General features: G+C 45.9%; 1 protein-coding gene across 8 annotated transcripts in view; it reads right to left on the minus strand.

Moving 5' to 3' along the window:
* The window catches only part of LOC111854368 (glutamate receptor 4-like), a 41,254-nt gene that overhangs the window by 5,919 nt on the left and 8,544 nt on the right, over positions 1-26,791 (minus strand). For 6 of the 8 annotated variants that reach the window (XR_002840661.2, XM_023832257.2, XM_023832256.2 and 3 more), the window contains exons 3-13: positions 18,387-18,626; positions 16,339-16,523; positions 16,049-16,102; positions 15,556-15,714; positions 12,816-12,983; positions 12,418-12,522; positions 12,119-12,229; positions 7,432-7,638; positions 5,021-5,394; positions 1,487-1,685; positions 457-704 (exon numbers count right to left, since the gene is read on the minus strand). Coding sequence is in view for 6 of the 8 variants with exons in the window: in XM_023832257.2 (XP_023688025.1) it covers positions 457-704; positions 1,487-1,685; positions 5,021-5,394; positions 7,432-7,638; positions 12,119-12,229; positions 12,418-12,522; positions 12,816-12,983; positions 15,556-15,714; positions 16,049-16,102; positions 16,339-16,523; positions 18,387-18,626 (2,050 nt within the window). In the remaining 2 variants the exon portion in view is untranslated. Of the gene's footprint in view, positions 1-456; positions 705-1,486; positions 1,686-5,020; positions 5,395-7,431; positions 7,639-10,355; positions 11,481-12,118; positions 12,230-12,417; positions 12,523-12,815; positions 12,984-15,555; positions 15,715-16,048; positions 16,103-16,338; positions 16,524-18,386; positions 18,627-26,791 lie in introns of those variants that run through there. The other 2 variants (XR_002840662.2, XM_023832261.2) reach the window with 2 other exon arrangements.

A 26,791-nucleotide genomic window follows, 5' to 3' on the forward strand; every position in this document is an offset into this window, starting at 1 on the left:
TCAAACACATTGCGATACTCAGTCACACAAAAGCACTTACAGACACCAAGACACTCACAAACACCACAACACTCACAGACACACACAAGCACTCATATACACTGAGACACTTAGACACACACAAGCACTCATGCACACCGAGACACTCACAGACACACAGAAGCACGCACACACACCACGATACTCACAGACACACAGATGCACTCACATACACCACGAGACTCACAGACACACACAAGCACCCACACACACTATGACACTCACACACACACACAATCACTCACACACACCGTGACACTCACAGACACTTTCACTCACTCAAAGACTCACGCGCACATAGGTTTACACACTCGCTCACAGCACAATGCGACGGGAGCTTGGTGAAACAGAAGGCACATCAGGGAAGGTGGAATACCATAACAACACGCTGCCATATTGTTACACTATTCCACCCACCTTAACTGTGAGCCCTTGGGCGTGGCCACGCCGTAGCCCTTGGAGTCCAGGTTGCCCCCGACCTTCATGGTGTCGCAGGGCTTGCGCTGCTCTGTATACTCGTTCATGGTGGACTCCAGCAGGAAGGCGTACTTCCCTTTGGACTTGCGCACACGGGCCACGCCCTCCGCTGTCGTCTTGGTAAACACCGTGGGCTCCGCGGACTTCATGTAGCTCCACATCTTCTCATATACAGCAATCTTTGATCTCTGTGATGGGGGAACAAGCCTTTTTTACAGGTACATATATATTTTTTTAAATAGTCATTACTCTGCTGATGATCGAAGATGTATTTTACGATATTGCTAACATACTTTGATGTATTTAATATCTCCAGTGTGGATGTTTAACTCGTCTCTTAATACATGGACATCCTGGTTATGACTCATGAGTCCAGTCTTGGCTAAATATGAGCTTCCCCCTCATTTCTTCCAGCTACAGGCCCAACGAAGGCATATTTCTGTCTGATGAGGCTCCACACCTGTGGTACAGGTTGTGAAAGCGCCACCGATGAGCAGCCTGCTGTCCGTCCTGGGATCAGTTGAGCCTTTACTCTTACAAGGAGTCCAAAGCCCCCTCACCTTTCTCTCTTTTTCCCTTCATCATCCCATCACTCCCTTGCATTTTTTTTTTTTTTACACTTGCTGTGTCACAGAAACACATTTGCTTGCTGATGTATCACTGCGTCTGCAGGATCACTGGGACAGTTCAGAGGTCACGACAGCCTCAGCACAGCAAATAGACCAAGGATGCTTGGCTTCAAAGCCAATCCCCAGCCTGTTCCTTATTGGGCCAGACATTATGCTATATTTTATCGAGATTTTCAGTCTGTGCGTGAAAGATGTGTTTCTTCTCGGCCTTATCTCTCACACACAAAGGTGTGAACCTCACCCTGCGTAAAACAAGGGCAAAAGCAAGGATGTGCAAACATTTTCAACATGTTCAGCCTATTCAGCTCACAGCTCCCATGTTCTTAAGTGGAGCCACTCACCCTGAAGAATTCTTTTGTGGACCCTGAGTCCAGCGTCCCGTAAGCAATGTCTGTCTGCTTGGCCAGATCCTCCGCACTTTCTATGGGGGACACCATCCTCTCGACTGTGAGGAAGGCAGCTAGGTTGGCGGTGTAGGAAGAGATGATGATGAGGGTGAAGAACCACCAGACCCCACCCACGATGCGGCCAGAGAGGGACCTGTGAGAGTACGGGGGGAAAGAGGTGGTTCAGTGGAGCTATAAGGTACCAGTCGAACACAGCGCCTGGCTCAGTGTAATCCAGTCAGCCAGGTCACTGTATTAGCTGAACTGTATAGCAGCCACATGGATGAACAGTTGTGCTACAACATGATTCTGTGACCTCTAAAGTGCCGCAAGTTGGAGAGTTAAGCAACACCTTACATGCTCCAAGGAAATGAAAAAGAACAAGAGCTGGACATTGTGTTTCTTTGGTGTGAGCATGTGAGCTCAGGCCAGGCCAGAGAATCTTACAAGAAGTGGACAATGTCGAAACTCAACCCTAGGCTGTCAAAACATAAATAAACTGCTGTTCAAAGAAACTGAAGGAGGAGAAGTACAACAGGTGGGACTGAAATCTCTGCAGCACATTGCACTCCTTCTTTTGTTCAGAGAGAGAATAGCTGTGCTTTGCTTACAGAATATACACAGTAAAATGGTTAGCATTTCTGAAATTCGGAGTTGGTAAAAATCTAGTGAAAATCTGCTTAACATTGTTGAGTGTCCAGACAGACCTGAATCCCCTTTGATAGAATAAGAACACGTACAATAAATAACTGGTCCATAATGCACAAACTTTGAAAAGGAACCAGGGTTACAGCAACCAAATCAGAAGAATTGCATCAGGACTTCAAAATCCCAACCAGCGAACCGATGGACGAAACCAGAACAACTTTATCAGAAACACAAGAACCTGGACATCTGGACCAGGTGAAACAGTGAAGTAATATAATCATTTGAAGTATAATTTAAAAAAGCAGTGGGATGGCAGGCTTTGGAGAGGATTTAGCTGATGTTAGCACTCAGTCGTGGAGCCCCTCACTGGGAGCAGCCTGCTTACTATCACTGATCCACTCTGTTCAGGTGAGAGACAGGTTGAGAAAGAGCATAATAGTGCAAGAGTGCAAAAAGAGCCATCGACTAACAGAGCCGACCGTCAAATGCTTGGAGTAAATCTGATGCATGGTCCACGCTACTCTCACTCCATTCCAAGGGCTGCTACCGTATCCCACTGTAATAGCAGGAAATCAGCTCTGTTATGCCCCAAGCCAGACACAATCAAGGTCTGTGTCCCACTGAGGTGTTTCTACATTTTCATTCCAGGGTGATTACGGTCAACCCCTGCCCATAGGCCACGGAGTGTGAAAAAAAACCAGGAGTGTTAAATTTGTCATTGCATGAAATCACCTGAAATGAGTTCTTTTACGTGGAGGCTTTTGGGGTTTTAGATGCAACTGCTGACTGAATAAACCCAATCAGACTGAATTTCAGAAGTGAAGTCAGCTTCATACATTTACATCCATATAGACACAAAATTAGACCATAAATGCTTTGTATGCAGACAAAACTGCAATCACACATCATCCTGTTCAACTCCTGCAGGCCATGAGGTCATTTGCATTGTACAGGAGTGTCCTCATTGAATTATAATGTAATGTGATTACCATGGAGACGAAATTACGACAAACACAGGGAATTCCACCAAACTCTTCAGGAGTAGTGGTCTCTTTTACCTGAGTGAGAATGAGTGTACACCTACAGTATTGTGGCTCAAGCATTAGTGAGCCATTCCTCAGACCATCACTGTGATGACAGCCAGGACAGACACTAACCCTAAACCTAACCCAAACCTTAACCCTGCTCTCTGGTAGGTAAGCAGAACATGTCCAAGGGCAATTTTCCTTCCTTTCAAGATACAACATTATATGTGATTCCTTATCATTCCAATAAAAGTATGAATCCTTATGGCTCTACAAAGCAAATAGGATAAAAATAGAGGTCTACTATGACTGCATCAAAATCATGGGTCCTCTGCAGCATCCGGCCAATGCCAGGGCTGAGGGGCACCATTATTTTGATAGCATTCTAAGTACCTTTGGAGTCCTGGCGCGGTGCTGAGTCCTGTCACGTGATGAGCCACTTTTCTGGGGGGCTGAAAAATACAGTCTTTCTTTGTTTAAAGGAACCGAGAGAGGCGAGGCCTCCGCTGTTACGAGCGTGACGGGTGAAGCGGGGTGTGCTACACAGAGACGACGCCCCCCCACCCCCAAGGGCTACGGACCGGCGGGACACAACGATGGATCTGCTGTAGTGTCTGACTCGTGCGACAGATATGGATGTTGACAATTATTTGCTCACCATGAGATGGGCAAGGTACCATCCCCTCACCCCGTATCTCCAGCTTTAGGTCAACACCCACCCACCCACCCACCCAAAGCATATTGGAAAAGCAGGACAAATGGAAAGTTGTATAGGACAAAGGGATGTAGTCATGATGTGACTTTGGACATGACTGCAGATCTTGTCACGTGACCATCCAGCAAGAAGCATGAAGAAGCTAAGGGAGACACTGAGGCTGGCACAGATAGAGCACACTCATGTATACACACACAATCTCTCTCTCACACACACACACACACAGGTAATATTTGTACATTATAACACAAAATGACAGCTATACCGTTAATGATTAGCGTAAAATATTCAGCAGATTGCAGAAACACTTTACAGCAAAATTTACGGTCTTAACAAAGCCAACAAAATTTGCTTTTGTCTAATGATCTCATATATAGATTTGAATGAGTTTCTTTGCTTGTCTTGATATTCTGAATATGTTGTGCAAATTCAGCCTACTGCTCAGGATAGGGATCAAAGTCTATAAACGGGAAAAAACAAACTGCTGGTTACCATGCGGATAGATGAGTGGAAGAACATTTCTGCTTTGTGTTAAGAAGTGACCTTCCAGAACACATAACAAATAATCTCAGTCTGCTATTATTGACTATGTGTTATTACCCTTAGACCTTGATCATGTGCCATCATTCAGTTTGCTGTTTGTTCATTCTGATGATGTGTGAACTATGACAGTGTGGGCTCAGTGGAGTGACAGCCAATGGGCTCAACTCCTGGCTGGAATTGAAGGAATATGTAACTAATTACAAAAGAAGCCCTAATTGGGAGGAAAGGCCAATTCCTCTCACTGATGGTGGGTATCTGAATTAAGCTGAGGTGACAAGACACATCGGACTAAAAAGTTCAAACTTTGTAAAAATCAAACCAAGACCAGAAATTGACTAAAAGGTTGTACGTTCAAGGCCACAATAGGCTCAGCTGTTGTACCCACAAGAAAGTTATAGTAATGGAAGACTAACTAGCAATTGAAGGCATCAGGATGCCACTTGAAAGGATTTGTATGGTATAAATGAGAAGGTGTGGGGTTTTCCAGGACTTTCTTTGGCTCGGACCATGCCTTAAGGGGCAGAAAGCTAAACTGGAGGTCTTTTCAGGACCACCCACCTGGGCGAAATGTCACAGCCCTGTTGCATGAAGGCCCCCAGGGAGAACCAGAGGCTGTTGAAGATGCCAAACTCATTTGGCGGCTGGTCACTGGGTAGTCCATCTGCACCATCCTCAGGCTCCTCCGTGTGCCACTCATAGGGGCTGAAGCGGCTAACCAGGAACAGCACCACGCTGACACCGATGTAGGCGAAGACGATGCACATCCAGATCTCATAGGCTAGTGGGTCCAGGAAGGAGAACACACCCGGCTTGGACTTCTGTGGCTTCTTGATCATGATGGAGATGCCCAGACTCATGAAGGGTTTGGAGAAGTCGATGACCTCCTCCCTCACCAGGGTGATGGTCAAGGGGGCCACAGCAATCTCTGCTTTCTTTTGGGGAACAAATAATTAGAAATGTTATTCAGATGTTTTTCTGTTCCCTTTTTGCCTGAAGAAATTTGAATTGATCATGAACAATTACAGAGGTTTGCAAAAGGTTTCACCTTTAAAAAAGCTAAAGGTGAAACCTTTTGCCAACCTCTGTAATTTTTAATAGACAAAAATGTCCTTAATTTAATAATTTTTAATTTAATAATTAATCATTTATTTTTCACCGAGTTGCTTATCGTGCTGCTTGTTACCACAGATTTGAAATGTGTCTTCAAAAATGTTTTGCTTTTTCTTTTGCAGTTTCACAATGACTGCACCATGGGAATTGTAGTTTTTTATGAAATTACTTGCTTTCATTTTATCTCCCAGCAAGACCACTGACCTGCTTATAAGCCACAGAGCAGAGCGGTCATAACAACTTTCACCACTTTTCATTCTTTTTCCACTAGTTTTTTTTTTTTTGCATTCTGCATTTTGTGTTGCAACGTCACTTTGCAATTTTAAAACGAACCATTTTAATCCCACGGGATTCATTTAATAGCCTGTGATGGAGCAGTGGTGTAGGGACAGAGAGTGATAAGTCCTGAAATTCCAAACGGAAATTGGGTGCAGCTGTGGAGGTCTGCAAGCTCGTAAGGCTCCTTTTAAATCTGCAAACCAGATGACTTGTTAGCGACTTAAGAGCTTTTTCCTCCTTGCCTCAGCTGTTGAAAGCTTAAAATTAATCCAAGAAAGAAATTAAACTTTTGTTATGACAGGCTGACACTCTCTGAGGGAAGAAGGAGGATTCAGGCAGACGCTGGCTCTTGGATGCGGCTGTTAGGTGAGGACTTGAGCTGCACTCTCCAGATAGGGAAAGGCTGACGTCCACACTGACTGTCCCCACCTTTCATGCAGTGCATGAAGCAGCTGCAGACCCATTGCCATGCACTCCATTCCTCCCCAACCCCCTGCTCTTACACTACCCTACTCTCATATTCTATACCCTACTCCCCTCTACTTTATACCCTATTCTCTCATACTGTATGTCCCCCCCCCCCCCCCCCCCATTCAAATATGGCTCTTGATTCCAAATCCAGGCCTTCTTTTCAGTTCTCCCAGGTAATTAGTTTAATAATTACTGATTCTGATTGGCCAGAGGCTTCACACCTGGCTCACAGGTATAGGAAGGCTGGAAAATCAGCAGTGCTCGGCCCTTGAGGACCATGATTTGAATAGCCCTACTCTATGCCATACCCCCATATGTTTTGTACCCTACTCTCTCATGCTGTATACCCTGTACCCAATCTGACACAGCATATACCAGCATACTCTACCATATTTTCCTATGCATTTTACCCTTCACCTTCATACTTTATACCCTGCTCCTCTACATGTATGCCATTGATTCTTCAAATTGACTCCTAGCTAGATTCTCTTGGTATGCTCAAATCTTTCCTAGCACGACTGCTGTAAAATTAGCAGTAACACTTTACTTAAGGCCATGTTTATAGTAATTTATATACACACTCATACCATATAATAATACATTTATAAATATATTTTTGGGGGCAGTGTGTGGCTCAGTGGGCTAAGCCTGTGTGCCTGTAATCACAAGGTCACCAGTTCAAACCCAGCCTCATCATGTCTGTGGGTCCTTGAGCAAGGCCCCTAACCCCCAGTTCCCTGGGCACCCCCACAGGTAGCTGCCCAACAGCTTACTCTACAAAAAGCAAATTGAGGGAGGCTTAAAAATAATTTCCCCACAGGGTCAATAATAATCATTATTATTATTATAAAGCATTATAATCATAGCTATATATATTTATCAAAAGGCATAACACATTATAGCCATATGTATTATGTATTATCAATGCTTTGGCCTTAACTAAAGTGTTACTGAAATAGATATACTCTGAAAACGAGATGGTGTTTTTTCACCAATATTGTAACACTATTGGTATATGAGCACTCTCCTATGGGATTGTCACAGAGTTTTTCTAGGGCCTTGTTGATCTGTGGAGATTTTTACAGCATACGCATACACCTCTCCCTTACCCCATACACCAGTTCCCCGACCATGCCATTCCAGATCTTTGTCTCAGGGTCCCGAGCCCCGTATTTCCCGTCCGGCACAATTGCGATCTTGTACTTGATACCGATGTGCTTGGCAATCTCAGAGGCGAGGTCCACACAGTATCCTTCATACTGGTCATTGCCCTCAAACATCTCCCAGTTCTTCTTCAGCATCACGTATGGGCCCTCCTGCAATGAATGGAGGAGAAGCTGACTGCCTCAAGTGACTACAATGACAAGAAGGCAGCCATCAAACACCATCTGCACAAAGACAGAAGCCCACACACTGACCCTGAAGGATCCTTGCAACACAGAGCCTCAAACACCTACCACGTTTGATGGCATGGACCACATGTAAACATATGCTGATCACAGACAACCACATAGAGACCTCACACTGACCACACAGAGACCTCACACTCACACTGACCACACAGAGACCTCACACTGACCACACAGAGACCTCACACTCACACTGACCACACAGAGACCTCACACTCACACTGACCACACAGAGACCTAAAGCAGGACAATGTTCTGATCATTAACAACCACATCTTGGAAAAACACACAAGCCAGAGTAATATATAATGGACCCCAAGGGCATCCTTAGGCCTATTTTAGGGGGGCTTTAGTGCCCCAAAGTTATTTTTAGCCTCCCCCAAATAAATGTGTATTTATTGGCTTAAGTCGTGAATAGTTTGCTTTCAGTCCCACCCTGCCCCAGTAAAACTCAGCCCCCCCATCCATTCAGCTCTAACTGCTCCCCTGATGGATCCATTCTTGGTTATGCTCACATCTCAGTCTCAGTCAAAGAGAAAATTATATACATGACAAAATGTTAGCATGTGCATGCGTGCCAGCAGCCTTAACAGGATATGTCCTCAAAGGGAAAAGCACACAAGGAAAACTCAGCCACTGAGCATCTCTTTATTGCATCGACAATATTCAGAATGGGCTCAAATTACAAGATGATCTGATAATTATATCTTTTCTTTTTCTGAGAAATCTGGACTGTTTGCCCAGGAGAGGCAATAAATAAGTGAAAACAAAGACAACCTACCTGTCCAGTATAAGCACAAGGCAAAAATCACATTTACCATCAGAATATTCAGTCAGAATTTACTCCACACATACAGAGAAAATACAGCAATAAAGTCGTATTCTGATAGATTAGAGCTCCTTGATGTATTGTGCTTAAAAAGATGCAATTATTAAAACATTATACTATAACTAGATAAAAAAATTAAATCGTGATTAATCGCACAACTGTCCATAGTTAATCACAAATTACTCGCAAATTAAATCATGAATTTATTCAACATTTACCATTAAGGGATTTTTTTCAGGTGTTCATTTTCTTATCAATATTAGAGTTGCTTTATGCAAATGTATGCATTTATTATTGGAAATCAATTACCAAAAAAAAATCAACAACAAAGATTGCCCAAAGGTCATCAGAAACCCTTCATCACTTAAGAAAAACTCAAGCCCAACAACAGATCGTCATGTTGACCTGCTAAATATTACATATTACTTAGTCATATAACTAAGTATAGATCAGAGGTTGGCAACCTTTTTAAAGCAAAAAGCTATTTTATCCTAAATGTCTGACCCAAGATTTACAAAGAGCCCCAATGGATAGAGAAGAAGGTTTAAGATACGACCTTTAATGCGATATTGGTATATGCATTTAACACAAAAACAAAACTTCAAGTATTTACAAAAAATAAAGAATAACAATTTGACTCGGATGCGTAACAGCGCAAAGGTGACGCTTGGTGAGTTCGTTTGGTGACTAATAACACAATATTGTTCTGTGCTGTAGCGATAGTGATAGTCTTCACCCTCACCCAAGTTCGTTTGGCTCTGCAGTTGTCTGCCCTTCACTCTCCACTTCACTAGTTGTAACTGACCGATCGAGCAGTGCAAAATGTCTTCACCACCTCACCATCCAAAATCAGCTGGCTATAATAAGTAAATCGGAGAAAATATAGTAATTTTATGAAGATTTGGGAAGGCGTGGTGACGATTTACTATGAAAAGTATATGAAAGAATTAGGAATCCAAATAAACTTAATAAGCCTACATCCAATCTCGGACACTGAAGAAAACTCTGGAAAGCATACCATTTGACCAAAGACATACTATCGTAGAGAATAACTTTGAGGAAGATGTAAATTATGCATTTAAGACATCACAAAAGCGCGCCGCCTCATTCACGTATAGCTAAAGGAATACTATTATTATCATAATATGTTGCGACATGAAAATGCGAACGCGTCTATCATTCTGAGAAGAGCCGCAGCCTGTTATGGTATTTAAGACTAGATGTACTTCAGTGGTAGCTCATTTCACATCGACAGTAACTGCAAATATCTTTGGTCTTGTCGATGGACCCATCTGACTGAGTTTTGAAGCTGAACCTGCCATTCAAAATATATTTTTCTTTGTTCATTATTTTTCCCGAGCTGCCATCCGACTCAACACGCGCTATGGCATCAAAAAAATTAGTTACGTTATAATGAATTGCCATTGACACGCTATTATCGCGTTAACTTTGACAGCCCTAATTATAACACATTTGTAAAAGCATTATAACCATAAATATTCAATGTGTGGGGGAGGAGTTATGACAGCACTGCTTCTTCCTGCACTGTCCTGGCTGAAGGTCCATTTTACCACTTGTCTATTGTGGATTACTCGGGATTACTCAGATTTAACTAACACCTGCCCTTGCAGATCTGTGTTCATTCACACTGGTATGTTACAGTGTTACAAAGGACCCTGTGACCGCCATTTACAACACATCATTGCTTCAGAGATTATGACTTCATAGAATGAGCCTTGCTCATAGAAACTCATAAGATCCAAGAGTCCAGTCAGCAGCACCCCGCCCCCCCCACCCTGACACACAACACAAAAGCATAAAAGCTGCCCAGCCTCAACTCTGTTCCCTACAAACTTATGCCTATTCTCACAACATCCTAAACAAAGGCAATTCCACTGGTTACACTTTATTAATAAACGGTGCTGAATATTTATAAGTATAGCTGCACATTCTCAAAGCCAGAGCATAGTGACTTTAGTTTGCACTATGCTGTCCTATATAATCTAGCACATCCACAAAAGTATCTGATCCAAAGCACAATCAGTTCAGTACTAAAGTGGAACAGACTTGGGCATGTAGTACACTGGACAGCTGCTGATGCTCAGGACACATATCCTGAGGTTCTGGAGACACAGAGACTTTCTGGGGACAGCCTTTCCAAGTGCCACTCTGGCCGAGATCAACATTTCAGTCCAGTCAGCAAAAAGGGGGCACTTTTGTGGGTGAGGCCTCTTGTGGGACTGTAGGACGAGCACTTTTCCTCTTCAGCAATTCTGACCGATGCACCCTGCTAGTACAGATTCACTCAAGAAAAGTTAAAGGGCACATTCTGATGTTCTCCTCAAGGCTTTAAACAAGTGCCTGTTAAGTGGACTGCTGAGGCTCTTCTGAGAAAAATTGCTTAGCTGGGAGAGATGGGGCAGGAGTGGGGTGAGCGGCGGACTCGAGGAGCGGGAAATGCCAGCGCACTAAGACTTGGTGATGCTGTAACACAATGACGTGCACACTTTACACTGTTTGTCCTCTGCAAGCTTCCGTACGCAGCTTGAAATTGAGACAAAAGCCAGTTGAGCACTGTATGGTATAATCCAGTTGTCCAATGCAGTTTGAATGCCTGCTTCTTTTATTTTTTCGATTGTGAAATGTCTTCCAGCTCTGCTGCTCCTCCCCAAAAACAGGACAGAGTGAAAACATTAAAAATTTGGATTAAAAAAATTCTCCAAGAAGACACTTGGCAAGCCGACCTCCAGGTCGATGTGAGTGTAAGGTCGGCCACACACCTGGGTGGCGGGGCAGTGAACATGCCCTTTTCTGCCTGCAGGGGGCACACGTACAGGTGCGGTCCAATTCAGCAAGTGGTGCTAGAGCGGCTCGGTCCAATTCCGGCTCAGTTTCTGAACGAGGGCTTCCTCACGAGGGGCTGAAAAAAGGAGGATGGCGCTGAGGTCGGCTTTTGCAGCACCCTGCTTTCATTCAGATAGCGAGGGGGTGCGGTCACCCTCAGCTCAGTTCCACGCCATCGCATCTACTCCCAACACGCCACCCAGAGCTGCCTGATGCCCAACATCACAGGCAGACTCAAAATAATGAAAATGAATGAGAGCATCTCAGACAGATCGACTCTTAAATATATGCAACATTAAAAGTCAGCGTGAAAAACTGAGAATGTGTCAGAAAAAAGTGCCAGGAAGTCCAGAGATGACGGAGGAGGAGAGGTGCCGCTGTCCAGCTGAGCATCCTCCTACACACGTATACGCCAGCGTCCGACAGCTGGGACAGCATCCGGCGGCGAGACTGTACCCCACGCCAGCGAGCACAGCGGCCATACCGAGCCTCATACTGTTGGTTGGGCTTCACAAGCGGATTGGACCTCCAGCTATCCAGAAACTGGGCCGCTCCCTCCAGGTGAATGTTTGTGATGTTTACAAAATGCAAAAAGTGTCACGCAGCCTAGCAGTGCGGCTCCTGTGGGACCACGCACCCGGAACACGGATCGGAGAAGCCAGCACAACCATGGAGTCCCCTAGCTTAGTAACCATGTGGATGGCGGTGTCTTACCATGATGGTGGTGACGATGACGGTCCTGTTCTCCAGACCAGATGTCTCATTTGGAAGTAAGGCTTCATTCTGGATCAGAACCAGCTTGTCAGCATCATTCCAGTAGCCGATCTGGAGACATGAGACAGATTAGGATAAGGACCCTGCAAGGAGGAACATACAACATACACATCATGGAACTATAATTCCCTCCATGATTCCACTGTCTGTTTCTGGAGATGGAGTCCCTGAATTAAAGCCACCGAAACCGGTGCCATAAACCCCCGGGCAGGTTGGGTGAGAGGACTTAGGGGGTTTACCCTTCTGGGGCCATTGCTTTTCAGCTCAAACACGTCCATTGTGTAGTTGATCCTTCGTCCGTAATGGTCAAATTGGACATTTCCTGTCAGTCCTTGGAGTCGAACCTTTAATAAACAAATAATAAACAGTGAGGATCTCATCATTCCTGCTGAGTTCAAGGCCTAATGAAAGTGTCCCCATTCTGCTATGTCTCATCCTGAAATTTAGGCATCCACTTCCTGTCAGTTGTAATGCTGCCCACAGCAGGATTCCTTAGAATCCCGCTAGCTCTCACTGGCCGAGACTGACATGGTTCTTCTTTTAGAATCATGCTGTATATAATCAAGCATGAACAAAGCAAAGCCCTGTAAACATTCTTTTGTCTATGTGCCCATCACCTTGGATCTTGGTGGCTCACCTGCTTCAGGGTGCGCTCCATGTCTAATCCCTGATTCCACGGTGCTGCCGGGTTGGCCAAGCAGTCACCCGCATTGCCCCTGCGCGAAAGATCCACCTTCTGCCGCCGCAGGCTCCGAAAAGCCTCCGCCATCACCATTACGCCATCATAGGCCAGTGCTGACGTGTACTGAGGAAGAGGAACCACAGAGAGCCAAGGTGAACTGAGGAAGAGGAGCCTGCAGAGTGCCAAGGTGAACTGAGGAAGAGGAGCCTGCAGAGTGCCAAGGTGAACTGAGGAAGAGGAACCACAGAGAGCCAAGGTGTACTGAGGAAGGGGAGCCTGCAGAGTGCTAAGGTGTACTGAGGAAGAGGAGCCTGCAGAGTGCCAAGGTGAACTGAGGAAGAGGCACCCTCAGAGTACCAATGTGTATTGCGGAAGGAGAACCCACAGAGATTCTGCTTACTGTGTTCATATCCACAAACACTGTTCTCGTTGATGGTGGGTAGGGGGCACTGCTGTGAAAAAGTCTACTATCTCGCAGAGAGGAGGATACTAAACTGCTTGCACTAAAAGCTTCAGTTTACATTAGCTACTGGCTGACAAATCAATGATTCTGTATGAGGAGCTCCAGAGATGGTGCATCAGGTAGCATCTCCAGATCGTTATGGCTAAGTAAACCCAGGCCATGTAAACCCAGTGTCCTGAACAATCTCCCTGAGTGCCTTATCAGGCACCTCATGTTTACAGAGCCATATAAATAATACGCATGTTTTAAGAATTTGAGAAAAAGCCTTTAGATTCCGTTTTGCTCATCTGATAGTTTGTTCCACAATTTACAGAACCCATATACCAGCACAGGCCTTACTGAAGACCTTCAGAGAACAAACCAACTGCAGAAATGCAGTCAGCTTGCTTATCAAGGGATCAGTAGGGAAAGAGATGTTATCTTTACATATGCGATATTATGCTTCATATTGAGGCTAAAAAGCTGACAATCCAGTTAAACGAGCTGCATTCTGTGTGAGAAAATCTCAGATGAGGATTACGGGGCAGAACTGGGCAAAAGACAGAAACCTCCCTGAAACCAACTGAAATCCAACACCAAGGACTCTAAAGGCAACATCAAATAAATCGCTCATCCTGATTATGGTGCTTTGAAAGTAATATCGCATAAGATCACCTGGAGGGACATGGGACCACAATGCTGACTTGAGGACTGGCAGACTAAGCAACACCAATATATCAAAGTGGAGGAAAGTCAGTCACAGTAGCTGACTCCCGCACAGCAGCACATGGAGAAGCTGCATATATTACAGAAATGTGAAGGAGGTCAGCCCTTGCCTCCCAATTATCACAGTGTTTATCATTCAGTTGCTGCCCTGCATGACATCAATAAGCAGCCGGCTGTTTTAGGGGGAGGAGGAGGCTGGAGATCTGACTGGGCGGAGCCTGAGGGCATAGCCACTGCCAGTGATTCAGGGCATTCACGGATGTCATCACTACCATCGGTATCACACTGACAGGCATGATGAAACCTGACTGGGTACTCTTACGGTGCTTCATGTCAACTCATTCAAATAAACATTTTGACATGAAATAAAAAAGTGAAAAATAGCCAAATGCTTTTAAAGAGAAAACCTACATCAGTGAGGCTTCCTTTCATTTTTAACTCAGCAGGAATCTGGCACACAGGCACTAAAACCTTAGATTCTCCCTTAAAGCCATTTGACTTGGAGTCAACTGAGCTGAAGAAAGATAATAAAAGGATGGAGAAGAGAGGGGAACACAAAGCTGAGGAGAGAGAGAGAGACAGGGAGGCAGCAAAGCAGAGCTACACACAAACGCCTGTCACTTCACATCTGGCCAGGACGATGGAGTTTAAAAGCAGAACAGGACTGAGCTGTGGGAGAGCCTGGTAGCTTCTAACAGGGCAGACACAGGCAGGCATCCTGAGGGGACTCTGTATTGCTGTGACTCAAGGGTGTGAGGGCTCATGGACCTGTTGGGTCACCTCAGTGACTGTGACTCTGGGGTGTGAGGGCTCATGGACCTGTTGGGTCACCTCAGTGACTGTGACTCGGGGTGTGAGGGCTCATGGACCTGTTGGGTCACCTCAGTGACTGTGAGTCAGGGGTGTCAGGGCTCATGGACCTGTTGGGTCACCTCAGTGACTGTGACTCGGGGTGTGAGGGCTCATGGACCTGTTGGGTCACCTCAGTGACTGTGACTCAGGGGTGTGAGGGCTCATGGACCTGTTGGGTCACCTCAGTGACTGTGACTCTGGGGTGTGAGGGCTCATGGACCTTTTGGGTCACCTCAGTGACTGTGACTCAGGGGTGTGAGGTTATATGGACCTGTTGGGTCACCTCAGTGACTGTGACTCTGGGGTGTGAGGGCTCATGGAGCTGTTGGGTCACCTCAGTGACTGATTCAGGGATGTGAGATCTCATGGAACTGTTGGGTCACCTCAGTGACTGTGACTCTGGGGTGTGAGGGCTCATGGACCTGTTGGGTCACCTCAGTGACTGTGACTCGGGGTGTGAGGGCTTATGGACCTGTTGGGTCACTTCAGTGAGTGTGACTCAGGGGTGTGAGGTCACATGGACCTGTTGGGTCACCTCAGTGACTGTGACTCAGGGGAATGAGGGCTCATGGACCTGTTGGGTCACCTCAGTGACTTAGTGATCTTTGATTATAATTATCACAGTCATGATTTCTTATTTGCAAAAGACCAAGGTGTTACACACAGTTGGCCTACCTTTGGCGGACTGTCGGATCCGGGGTATTCTCTCTGGTCCAGCTTGTTCCAGCGCTGCATAAGCTTAAGCACCATGGGTGTACTGAAGTCAACCAGCTGGAAACCTGTTACATTGGCCCCACCATGCATAAATCGCTCCAAGGAGATGTCCTTGAAGCCCTAGTGGTACAGAAGGAGTTTTTATTTATCAGACATCAGGTCAGGAATTAAAAGCAGGCTTTACTCTTGCCAGCTTGCAAACCAACCATGCACTGAGCATAAGGGACGGCTGAGAGCATCTGTGTAACACACTTTACATCTTGATTTCCTACCATATCAGTTTAGAGAGTCTCTTCACACTTGGCCTGACTGAGTGTATCCCCAACCTGAATTTAATCAGCCTGTTTACATGAGGATCTGCTAGGTCTCAGGCTCTGTTTAGTCTAGGTTACAGCACAAACACTGAGCTGTCCTCAGTTGCAAAAGAGTGAAACCGACCTGAAACTCCCCTTACCAGGTTCGCCATGATGTAATGGTAGCCTTTCACATGCTTTCCAACACTGACAATCTAAAAGACAAGTAAAGAAGTTCAGACAAGGCTGGACAGCGTCCCATTTAAATGACTGCCCAATCTATTCAAATGCCCTGTTCTGTGTCACTGTACATTACAGATCAATCAGATTCCGACAAGGAAAGGACAGCCACAAAGGAGCTGGATAAGATAGGTCTTTATCAGTGGCCCTAATTCCTGTTAAGAAATGGAGCCATCTTATTCCCCATATCAGGCGAAAAAGCTGCACTAACCTGTTCTAAAAGGTTCTGCAGTCTCTCGGGCTCAAGGTCAATAACGAACTTCTTCTCCTGGCGGCGGTCGAGGTCTTCGAGGAGGCGCCGGTAGCTGGCATCGTTGAAGCTCTCTACGCAGATTGCGCTAACCTGCCAGTTGTTCTGCCCCGCCTTCTCCATAATTGCCTGCAAAATGGCATATCCTAGAGACAAGCAGACAGACAGGTGTCAGGACTGAGGTCGACAAGGAGGCCAATAGTCTGTCAGCCGGATTGTCAGGATGCCCAGACGTCTTTCAATGTGCATGAAACACATGAAATTAACTGTTTGGTCTAGCGCACAAACTGACACGACCTACAGTCTACTCACTGAGATGGAGATTGCTTGTCTTGCTCTGAAGCTCCACCCATACCTTTGTTTTTCCCTCCATTGGTATCTCACCTCCATAACAACATGAAACCATACTAAAGACCATAAAAAGATAACAAAACAGAGGGAAACTGACTGAATATCTTAATATCTATCCTGTGTCCATACCCAAGCTCTATTCTGCTGCACCTTCCTGCCCTGTTAAGGGATCTGCCCCCCTTAGCTTCATAGAGCTGCCTCCTTTCAGAACACTACCCCTCCTGCCTTCCAGAGCATTTAGATGCACATTAACAGAGACCCATCCCAATGTCACGGTAACCCCCCCCATCTTAAAAAGCCCCCGTTTCTAGGGCTCAGCTTTCCTGATGGATTCTGAAATATGTCTGATTCGGTTGCCAAGTGGAACAGATGTCCCCGATAAACGACTGTGCCTGCTCACCACAGTAACCTGGCAGACTCCCCTCACCCCCCACCCAATTCATTTACATGCATGGGGGAGGCGATAAGGGAGGCGGGCACTCCCTCACACACACACACACACACACACACACACACAATTGATAGGCAGGTAAAACAAGACGCTGCTTATTACCCTATGATGAATCTGTATCCTGATCAGAGTTGGGTAATTCAAGGCCAGAGAGTAAAAGTCCAGACTGGGATTTTGTTTCAACCAACGAGTTGAATACTCTGTGACTGTGACTCTTATGCTCAACTGGTTTTTTGAAACAAAATCTTGGTCTGGACTTTTACTCTCTGGACCTGATTCACCAAACTTTGGTCCTGATCCACAGAGTCAGGATCAGGAAACACCTACATGCTACCGCAACAAGTCCATTGGTAGATAACATTCCACCTTCCATAACTCCACCACACATCTCCCTGTCCAATCACATCCCAGATTCCTGGGTAATAGGTCAAGGTGAGTGTTTAGAACAGGGGTGGACAATCTTATCTGCAAAGGGCTGGTGTGTGTGCAAGCTTTTGGAACAACCTTTTGGTCAGCTCTTCAAACCCAGGTGTGAGGACTCTTTTGCCAATCAGTCCTCAAATTAGGAAGCTGCAGCAAAAACCCACATACACAAAGGCCCATTCTGGATAAGATTGCCCACCCCTGGTCTAGAATGTGCATTCACACATAGGTAACAGACAAAGATAACACACATGCGCAAATAACATGCAAGTTCAGTCGTACGGCAGCTGGCTAGGACAGAACAAGGGAATGCCATCCACAGAACAGATACTAGTACACAGTAGTACATACAGTAGCAGACAGCATGCCCCAAAATATCCCAGTATATCCCTGATAGGCAGTGTGCTGACCAGGATCCCCCTCCCAGCTGCAGAGGAAGAAGGTCTACCAGATCACTATGGATCTACTGCAGAAATCCATCACGTTACACATAACAGAAAGAAACAAGTAACTTCACAGCACCTGCATCTGCCCCCACTGTCTTGATTTTCTAAAAGGGACTGGAACGTGACCACCACCATTCCCACTGCCCCAGATACAATAAAACATTTTCATTCTGGGGAAAAACACATCCTTCCTCCTTACAGCTGCAGTCTCATTGATCCTGGTTGATTTCAGTTGCTTCTTGTCAAGACCAATCTACTTCATTTATTAAGTATTTTAATCAATGCCTTAACCATTGCACCCCCTGCTGTCTGGTTATCACAATAAATCCAGCTCTCACCTCTGTCAGTGTCGTAGAGGAAGACGAAGCGGTTCCAGTCATAGTGGTCTAGCAGGCTCAGCAGCGCCCCCCGGATGGACGGCCGTAACTGTAGAGCAAACTGGCTCTCGCCCTCGGTGGGGAAGCTGGGTGTGATCAGTGAGATGTGCAGGGCACTGCAGAAAGAGGTGAGCGTGTGCACGGAGCGCTTATCATACAGGCCGAAGATGGCGAAGACACCCCGGGAGTACTGCGAGCAGACTGGGGGGGCAGACAGAGAACATTGAGAGACAGAGAGGGGGGCAGAGAGGAGAGAGATGGTTAGAGGTAGAATGCAGTCCAAGGCTGCAGCCTAAGTATTATTAATATTCTGTGATCTGGTACAAAATATGTAAGCAAGTCAGTTAAATACAAATTTTTTTCTTTGAAAAAACACACTCAGATATGGTAAAATTATCAAAGCTTCATCCTTCCCATTGAGCTGTTGATGACTTATGAGCAGAATCATAAAGGCAGCTATTTTTCTATCACTGCACTCTGGTGGGACATCTCACCAGTGCACCGTGCATAGAGCATAAAATGCTTTTCATTCATAGTGGAAGAGAGCTGAAATGCAGTGAGGAGTGCTGAGGAACAGTGTGGAGAGCTGAAGAGCAGTAAGGAACGAAGAGGAACAATTAAGAGAGCAGAGGAGCAGGAAGGAGTGCTGAGGAAAAATGAAGAGAGCTGAGGAGCAGTAAGGAGCGCTGAGAATCAGTGAGGAGAGCTGAGGAGCAGTAATGAGAGCTGAGAATCAGTGAGGAGAGCTGAGGAGCAGTGGTCGTGCTCCAGCCCTGACTCACCATAGAGACAGAGATTCTTCTAAACCCATGTACATATTTCCACTGACTCAGCTGCAGCTGAGGATGAACCAGAGCTGGACTGACATGGGGATCCCACCAGGTATATGAAGACAGTAGCTGACCTCTCAGTCAGTGTAACTGAGCTATTGGGGAATGTTTTTTCTCAGCCTGGAATTGAAAACTGATGGCACAGCTGCCAAAATCACAGCAGTGCTACACATGTATCCGAAAGTAACCTCACTGTCTGACTGTGCTGCATGCTAAGATAATCCCACCATCTGAATCCGATGCATGCTAAGCTAACCCCACTGTCCGACTGTGCTGCATCCTAAACTAACCCCACTATCTGACTGTGTTGCCTGCTAAAATAATCCTACCATTTTACTGTGCTGCCTGCTAAACTAATCCTACCATCTGACTGTGGTACATGCTAAACTAACCCCATTGTCTGACTGTGCTGCCTGCTAAACTAGTCCTACCATCTGACTGTGCTGCCTGCTAAGCTAATCCCACCCTCTGATTGTGCTGCATGCTAAACTAACCCCACTTTCTGACTGTGCCTTGCATGCTAAACTAATCCCACTGTCTGACTGTGCCTTGCATGCTAAACTAATCCCACTGTCTGACTGTGCCTTGCATGCTAAACTAACCCCACTGTCTGACTGTGCTGCCTGCTAAGTTAATCCTACCATCCAACTGGGCTGCATGCTAAGATAAGCCTGCTTTCTGGCTATGCTGTGTGCTGAGTCCTGCTGTCTGACTGTGCTGCATGCTAAGCTAACCCCACTGTCCGACTGTGCTGCATCCTAAACTAACCCCACTGTCTGACTGTGTTGCCTGCTAAAATAATCCTACCATTTTACTGTGCTGCCTGCTAAGATAATCCTACCATCTGACTGTGGTACATGCTAAACTAACCCCACTGTCTGACTGTGCTGCCTGCTAAACTAGTCCTACCATCTGACTGTGCTGCCTGATAAGCTAATCCCACCCTCTGATTGTGCTGCATGCTAAACTAACCCCACTTTCTGACTGTGCTGCCTGCTAAACTAGTCCTACCATCTGACTGTGCTGCCTGATAAGCTAATCCCACCCTCTGATTGTGCTGCATGCTAAACTAATCCCTCTGTCTGACTATTGCTGCCTGATAAACTAATCCTACTATCCAAGTGTGCTGCATGCTAAACTAACCCCACTTTCTGACTGTGCCTTGCATGCTAAACTAACCCCACTTTCTGACTGTGCTGCCAGCTAAACTAATCCTACCATCCAACTGGGCTGCATGCTAAGATAACCCTGCTTTCTGGCTATGCTGTGTGTTAAGCGAGTCCTGCTGTCTGACTATGCTGAATGCTAAGCTAACCCCAGCTTCTAATTGTCCTCTTTGCTAAGCTAACCGTGCCGTCTAACTTTGCTGAGTCCTAAGTTAACCTTGATGTCTGACTATGTGACGGTTGACAGTTGTTAAGCCATCCATCCATAATAAATGATGACAGGTAAGTGGTAATTAACTACTGACCAATCAGAATAAACAGCTTAGAGGTGAGCAATAGGCTTGCTCCTGGACTTTTCCTTCCCCACCACGCCCACACACGTTTCTATGAGGAAACAGTAGGCATTATAGGAATTGCACTCAAGCATACAGGCTGTGTCTGAATTCAGGGACTGCACCATTCAAAGACAACATTCAAAGACTGAAAGCATCACAGCAACGCAACAAGGCTGTCCTATTTGGAAGGCTCTTTCAAATGCGGCCTATAAATGCGTCCTCCGTTTGCTGCGCCGCTAAGGATCCACCCAATGGATCCTTTGCAGCCCAACATATCCTGAGATTCATTGTGCAGTGGTAAAGTGGTTGTGTCCTGGCTAGATGATAGGAGGGGGTGCTTCGTGACTTAGAGGTAAGGGTAGGACCAGCTGGTGACGGCCAGACCGTCCCATTTGACAACGCTTCCTGTTCAACCTTCGAAGAATGTAGCCCTATGCCTTCCTAGATTGTGTCCTTCGAAGGACGCAGCCCCTGAATTTGGACACAGCTACAGTGAAGACCCAGCCTCACATTTATAGCCATAGTTCAGTCAGCCCCCTGGCTTTAGTTCCAAGTCACCCAGAGCACCCTGAGAAGAACGCTCTCTCAAATTTTATTTATTTTTTTGATGGGTTTTTTTTTTTTCTTCAAAACTGGTCTCTGGTGCAGCAAAGCTGCTGCTATTTCATCAAAGCATCTGGCTCCCCAATTAGCCATTTATACCACAGATTCCAGGATCAGGAGCCAGCTCCCTGCACAGGGACGGAGACAGCCTGACTTATCACTGCGAGCAATTCGGAGTTATGGCAGAACGATGCGGCCCCTTGGGAACAGTGACTCCACAGGTCTTTGGATCATGTTCCTGCTTCTCACACTGTTACACAGTGTGTGTCTGCAGTTCAGTCCCGTGTGGGATTTCCGCTGTGCACATTTCCCAGGTAAAACGAGGGTGCGGGGCTGCTGACACTCCCCCTGTGTGCTCTCCCATAATCCTCTCTGCCAATCCCAACGGGACACCCGTCTGAAGGCATGTTATCTGCCATGCCGCCATCTGCCACACAGGAAGCGGCAGCCAGAGACATGGGCGATAAAACATCTCTGGAAGACAGCTGTTCAGGAGAGAAAGCGCCTACGGAACAAAGCTGCCAGCTCAGTGGATCCGTCACCACGTGGTTTATGGCACTCTGAGGTGCTCCATGTTCATGCTTAACATGCTGGCAGTGGGCCAGCATGGGCATTGGGCCGTAAGCATTTCAGAGGCAGGTAAATTCTCAAAATGCTTCCCATGATGATTCCCATAATATGCAAGTGCAGAAAGTACGTAGACATATGTCTAAAATATTATCATCTTTGTGTGACTCCCGTGGGAGTCTGTCTGCGGTTCCCCTCAGCTAGCTCAGCTAGCTCTTCATTCTCCAGCTACTCAGTGGATCGGACCAGTTGGAGACATTCGTCCTTCATGCTGGAAGGGTCTCTCCTTTTGTCTCTCCTGGAAGTAAATTCCGCATGAGCGATCCCACGAACAGCCCCACTCAATGTCTTTCCACTGAAATGCACAAGCAGGTCACCCAGGACCCCAGCCATCCAATCACAAACAGCCAGGATACTCGGCCTAGCCAACTGGGATAAGCGACAGGGAGCCCCGGTTAGGCTCCCCTCCCATTTGCGCTATTTTCATGTCCGTACGCTGGATCCATTTTAATGAACCCAGCATTAGGGTGGGTTCGGCTTCAGAATGAAGAATTTCGAGTTAATACTTACAGCTGACATCACGCAACACGCCCTTGAGCACTGAGTAGGATTCACGCAGACTGCCAAACTTCAACAGCAAAGGAAGAAAGTGGCTGAACGAAATGTAGGGGCTTCTTGCTGGGGCAAAACCCCCACAGGACAGCCTACGCAGCAGCCTTGCTGACTCTGTTACCCAGTGTCGTCTGTACACACCCCCAGGCATAACAATGTCCTTTATGCAACTCAGCCTCCTGTCGGCATCACTTACGCTCCCACAGAACCACGGTCTAAAGACGGAATCGGCTTTCCTCTTGCTACACGTTGCCCCCTGTCGATTGTCTTGATACTGCAGGTGGATAAAGATATCAAAATGCTTTAGCATCATGGATATTGCAGTGTCAGACTGCATAAATGCTCAGGATAGAGCAGTGGGCCCGTAAATGAACCATCCTTCTCGACTATCCAGTCGGCTGAACAGCGGCAGTAACATATTGTTACAAGATGAAGGACTCGACCAGCACTCTGACCAGAGTATGTCAGTGCAAGCTGGGAGCTAGATGGCATCACAGTTTTATCTCGGCCCGAGAGAGATGACCTTCAGTAATCAAGTTCTCGCAGATCTATTTTTAAGCCATGGCCACCATTTCTGGGTGCCCATCATGAAGATCCAGTCACCATCCAAGGTTCTCTGGGTGAATGTCTTTCCAGGCAAGTGTCCCATTCACAGTAACACATCCTTCCCTTTCCATCCTGTCCAGGGACTATGAAGCTTGCAGTGGGAGGGATTACTGGGATTTATTTTTTATTGGCATACACTAATTTCTTACTGGTTACTTTGGCTTAAACCCGGCTGGTAATTGACAGTACAGTGGGACCCCGCTACCCGCGGTCTCAGTTATCTGTGGTTTACTGCAGAAAAAAGTTTAAAGATTCCAGAAACGGTTCAAACGACGTACCAAGCGACAGACTGTATGCAGGTGAGTGGCCTCATTTTTCATTATTTTTATTGCTCTGTCATCCCTTGATGCATGGTATTTTTTCATTGCTATATCATCTTTTGAGAATCAGGCTAAGAATGTCAGAATCCCTTTCATTCAAGAGAGTACAGTACTCTACAGTACTGAATAATAATGAACAATGTACTTTATTATTACTGTATTTAATCTTGCCGATGTGTTACTGTGCATAATTCATCAATTAAACTTTTCCATATGTATGTGCATGGAAATCATGTTATATATGGGGTCTGTGGATGGTTCGCTGTTATCCATGGTTTCGGCTGGATAGTATCACATGTGGATATAGAGGGACGATGGTACAATTCTCATAATCACATGGTTTTTTTCCCGGAACACTCTCTCATCCTCATCTCCTATTTCACTCACCTGTTACCCTGTCTTTCATTGCAGGCTATTCCTATGAGCCTGCCTTGTGTCGCAGGCAGCTATATGGCCTCTGCTCTCCATTCTGACCCAAAGCAATTGCTCTGCGTGTCACCTAACCTATCATTGAGTTTTCCACCTAAATAGCCTATCACTGGGCTAGCCAGCTAATTAGCTTATTACTGGGCAAGTCAACTAAAGAGCCTATCACTGGGCTAGCTAGTTGGCCATTTGCTGGTATGGTGACTAATACTGATGGATGCTGTGCTGTTTATGATGAGTTACTGACAGCATAGGATCTGGTGATCTTGACCACAGTAAAGCACCACTACTCCACTCAGCTGGGGACCCCCCCCCCCCCCCCCGAAAAGGCCTGTCACTCAGCAGCTGGCCTTTAGACGAGAATGCCAAGTGTCCCCCACAGTCCACTTAACACATGCGCACATTGTGAATGAGGTGAGTCATACAGGCGGGAGAAAAATGACAAACCATGATAATTACTGTGGTTACCATGTGTGGCTGTGGTTAAGGTCGCCACAGCCACTCAGGCAAACAAAATGGCTCCAGACTGTGCTCCTCACCCATGACTGGGCTTGCTGATTTGATGTGTGACATCACAGGCTGCAGATGAGTCTCTGGGAAAGAATGTTAGTCTTTGTGTCTGTCTCTCTGTGTAACAGTCTGTAACTGCCTGGCTGACTGTATGTGTGTCTGTCTGTCTCTCTGTCTGTCTGTCTCTCTGTCTGTTTAACAGTCTGTAACTGCCTGGCTGACTGTATGTGTGTCTGTCTGTCTCTCTGTCTGTCTGTTTATCTGTCTCTCTGTGTAACAGTCTGTAACTGCCTGGCTGACTGTATGTGTGTCTGTCTGTCTCTCTGTCTGTCTGTCTCTCTGTCTGTTTAACAGTCTGTAACTGCCTGGCTGACTGTATGTGTGTCTGTCTGTCCCTCTGTCTGTCTATCTCTCTGTCTGTTTATCTGTCTGTCTGTCAGTGTGCTCAGGTTCACCCTTCTCTGCTCATGGGACTGGGTTTGCATAAACAGGCTTTTATTAACTCTATTGATAGACCAGAGTGACTTGCACAGCAATTTTAACACGTATCCTTCTTTACAAAGTTGTGTTTGTTTTCTGCTAAGCACATACTCTAAAGAATCACAGCCCTCAGGGGATTCGTCAGTTTATCAATTTTTACTCTGTCATTAAGGGAAAAACCGTGACATTCAGGAACCCTTCAATTTGGCTACCTGGCAGAAACTAGAAGAAAAAAATTCACCAAACCTTATTGTTTTATTCCTTTTTATTCTTTTTATTTCTGGGATTCCCAGGCCAAACCTTTTGAGTGTAGGTAGTAGGGGTGTAACAATGTATCAATTTGTATCGATGTATTGATTCAACGGCAAACGGTCCGATGCATCGACATGACCGCATAAATATCGATGCAATCGATGTTTTTTTCTCGCCGGTTCCAGTATTGTTTTCATGATTCACTCCGACATATACATTGTCTACACCAGGGGTGCCCAATACGTCGATCGCGATCTACTGGTCGATCGTAAAGGTAGTGTGGGTAGATCTCATGCCATAAAAAAATAGAGGATGGATGACGCGTTCAACCGCGCCAGCTGCTGCAAAACTCTAGCAAGCTACCGAGTCGCCTACCCACATAGCAACTGATTCTGGGCCAGATCCTCCTGCATCTCCTTAAATCTGGATGCCAGTGACATTGGGGCAGGAGAGTCTGCACCAGAATCTGTCCAGAGTTCTAAACGATTACAGCTGGTCTGTATGCACTCTGCATATCCGGCGTGCATTCGCCTGACCGTATATGTATGATCACTCACTTACCAGATGCGCAGCTGATAAGCTAAGAATCTGAAGGACGATCGCCCCACATAGCGAGATGAGTCTGAACCAGGTCTGGGCCAAATGTTGCTCAGAAATTGACGCAGATCCGTAAACTGGATGTGGCCCAGTGTCTTTTTACACAACAGACCAATACTGGTCCGAATCCGCTTTCTGGATTTTAAACAGGTAAGGGCCACATGTGGGCCAGAGTTACATCCAATGTTACCAAATCTGGCCAGTATGAGCACCAGAGTCAAAGTTACATTCAGAGCAGCTTCCAGCAGAGGCAGTGAGTGGCTCTGTGGGCTAAGCCTCTGCCTGCGATCTAAAAGTTGCTGGTTCAAGCCGTGGCCTCAACAGAGAACACTGCATATTAGGTGGCCCTGCACTGTGACCTCCAAGCTGTGAACACAGCTACAATGTTTCTCTTACGCCGTCCCCATAGCTTAGAAGTCAGACAACATGCTTGCTTAAAGACCCGCAGACATTCCACTAAACTTATGAAAGGGTATAACAATGAATGGGGGAGCTAGACCAAGTAAGAAGCCAAAAACCTGCCACTTCCATACGGAATGGGAGGAGGGTTTTTTTTCACCATGTCATATTCGAAGTGCGTTTGCCTCATCTGTCAGTCTACCGTTGCTATTCCGGAGAAGGGAAATGTGGAGCGGCATTTTCAGACGGTTCATAAAAACTATGACATTAACTTCCCTCCGAAAAGCGAACTGAGAAAGAGAAAGGTGAAGGAACTAAAATCCCAGTTCAAATCAAAAATGCTTTATCCCAAACGGAAATTAATAATAATAATAAAGAATACTCAATATATTTATAAATAAATATATGTTTTGCATTTTTATAGTAGGTAGATCACTTTGATTTAGTCATTTATAAGTATGCTAGCGTACCTTCAGAGTGTGTGTTTGGTACGGCAGGTGAAATAGGACGCTACGCTCAGAGCACACAATCTCCTGAACACGTTGACCATTTAATTCTTCTTAAAAAACCTCTCAAAGAAGATTACTGACATACTTGTTCCACCGCAGAAGTCAGTCATGTTAATCTTCCTCATTCTACATGTCTGCCCATCCAAAGTTTTTA

The sequence above is a fragment of the Paramormyrops kingsleyae genome, chromosome 24, assembly GCF_048594095.1.
Source record: "Paramormyrops kingsleyae isolate MSU_618 chromosome 24, PKINGS_0.4, whole genome shotgun sequence".
NCBI classification, from domain to species: Eukaryota; Metazoa; Chordata; class Actinopteri; order Osteoglossiformes; family Mormyridae; genus Paramormyrops; species Paramormyrops kingsleyae.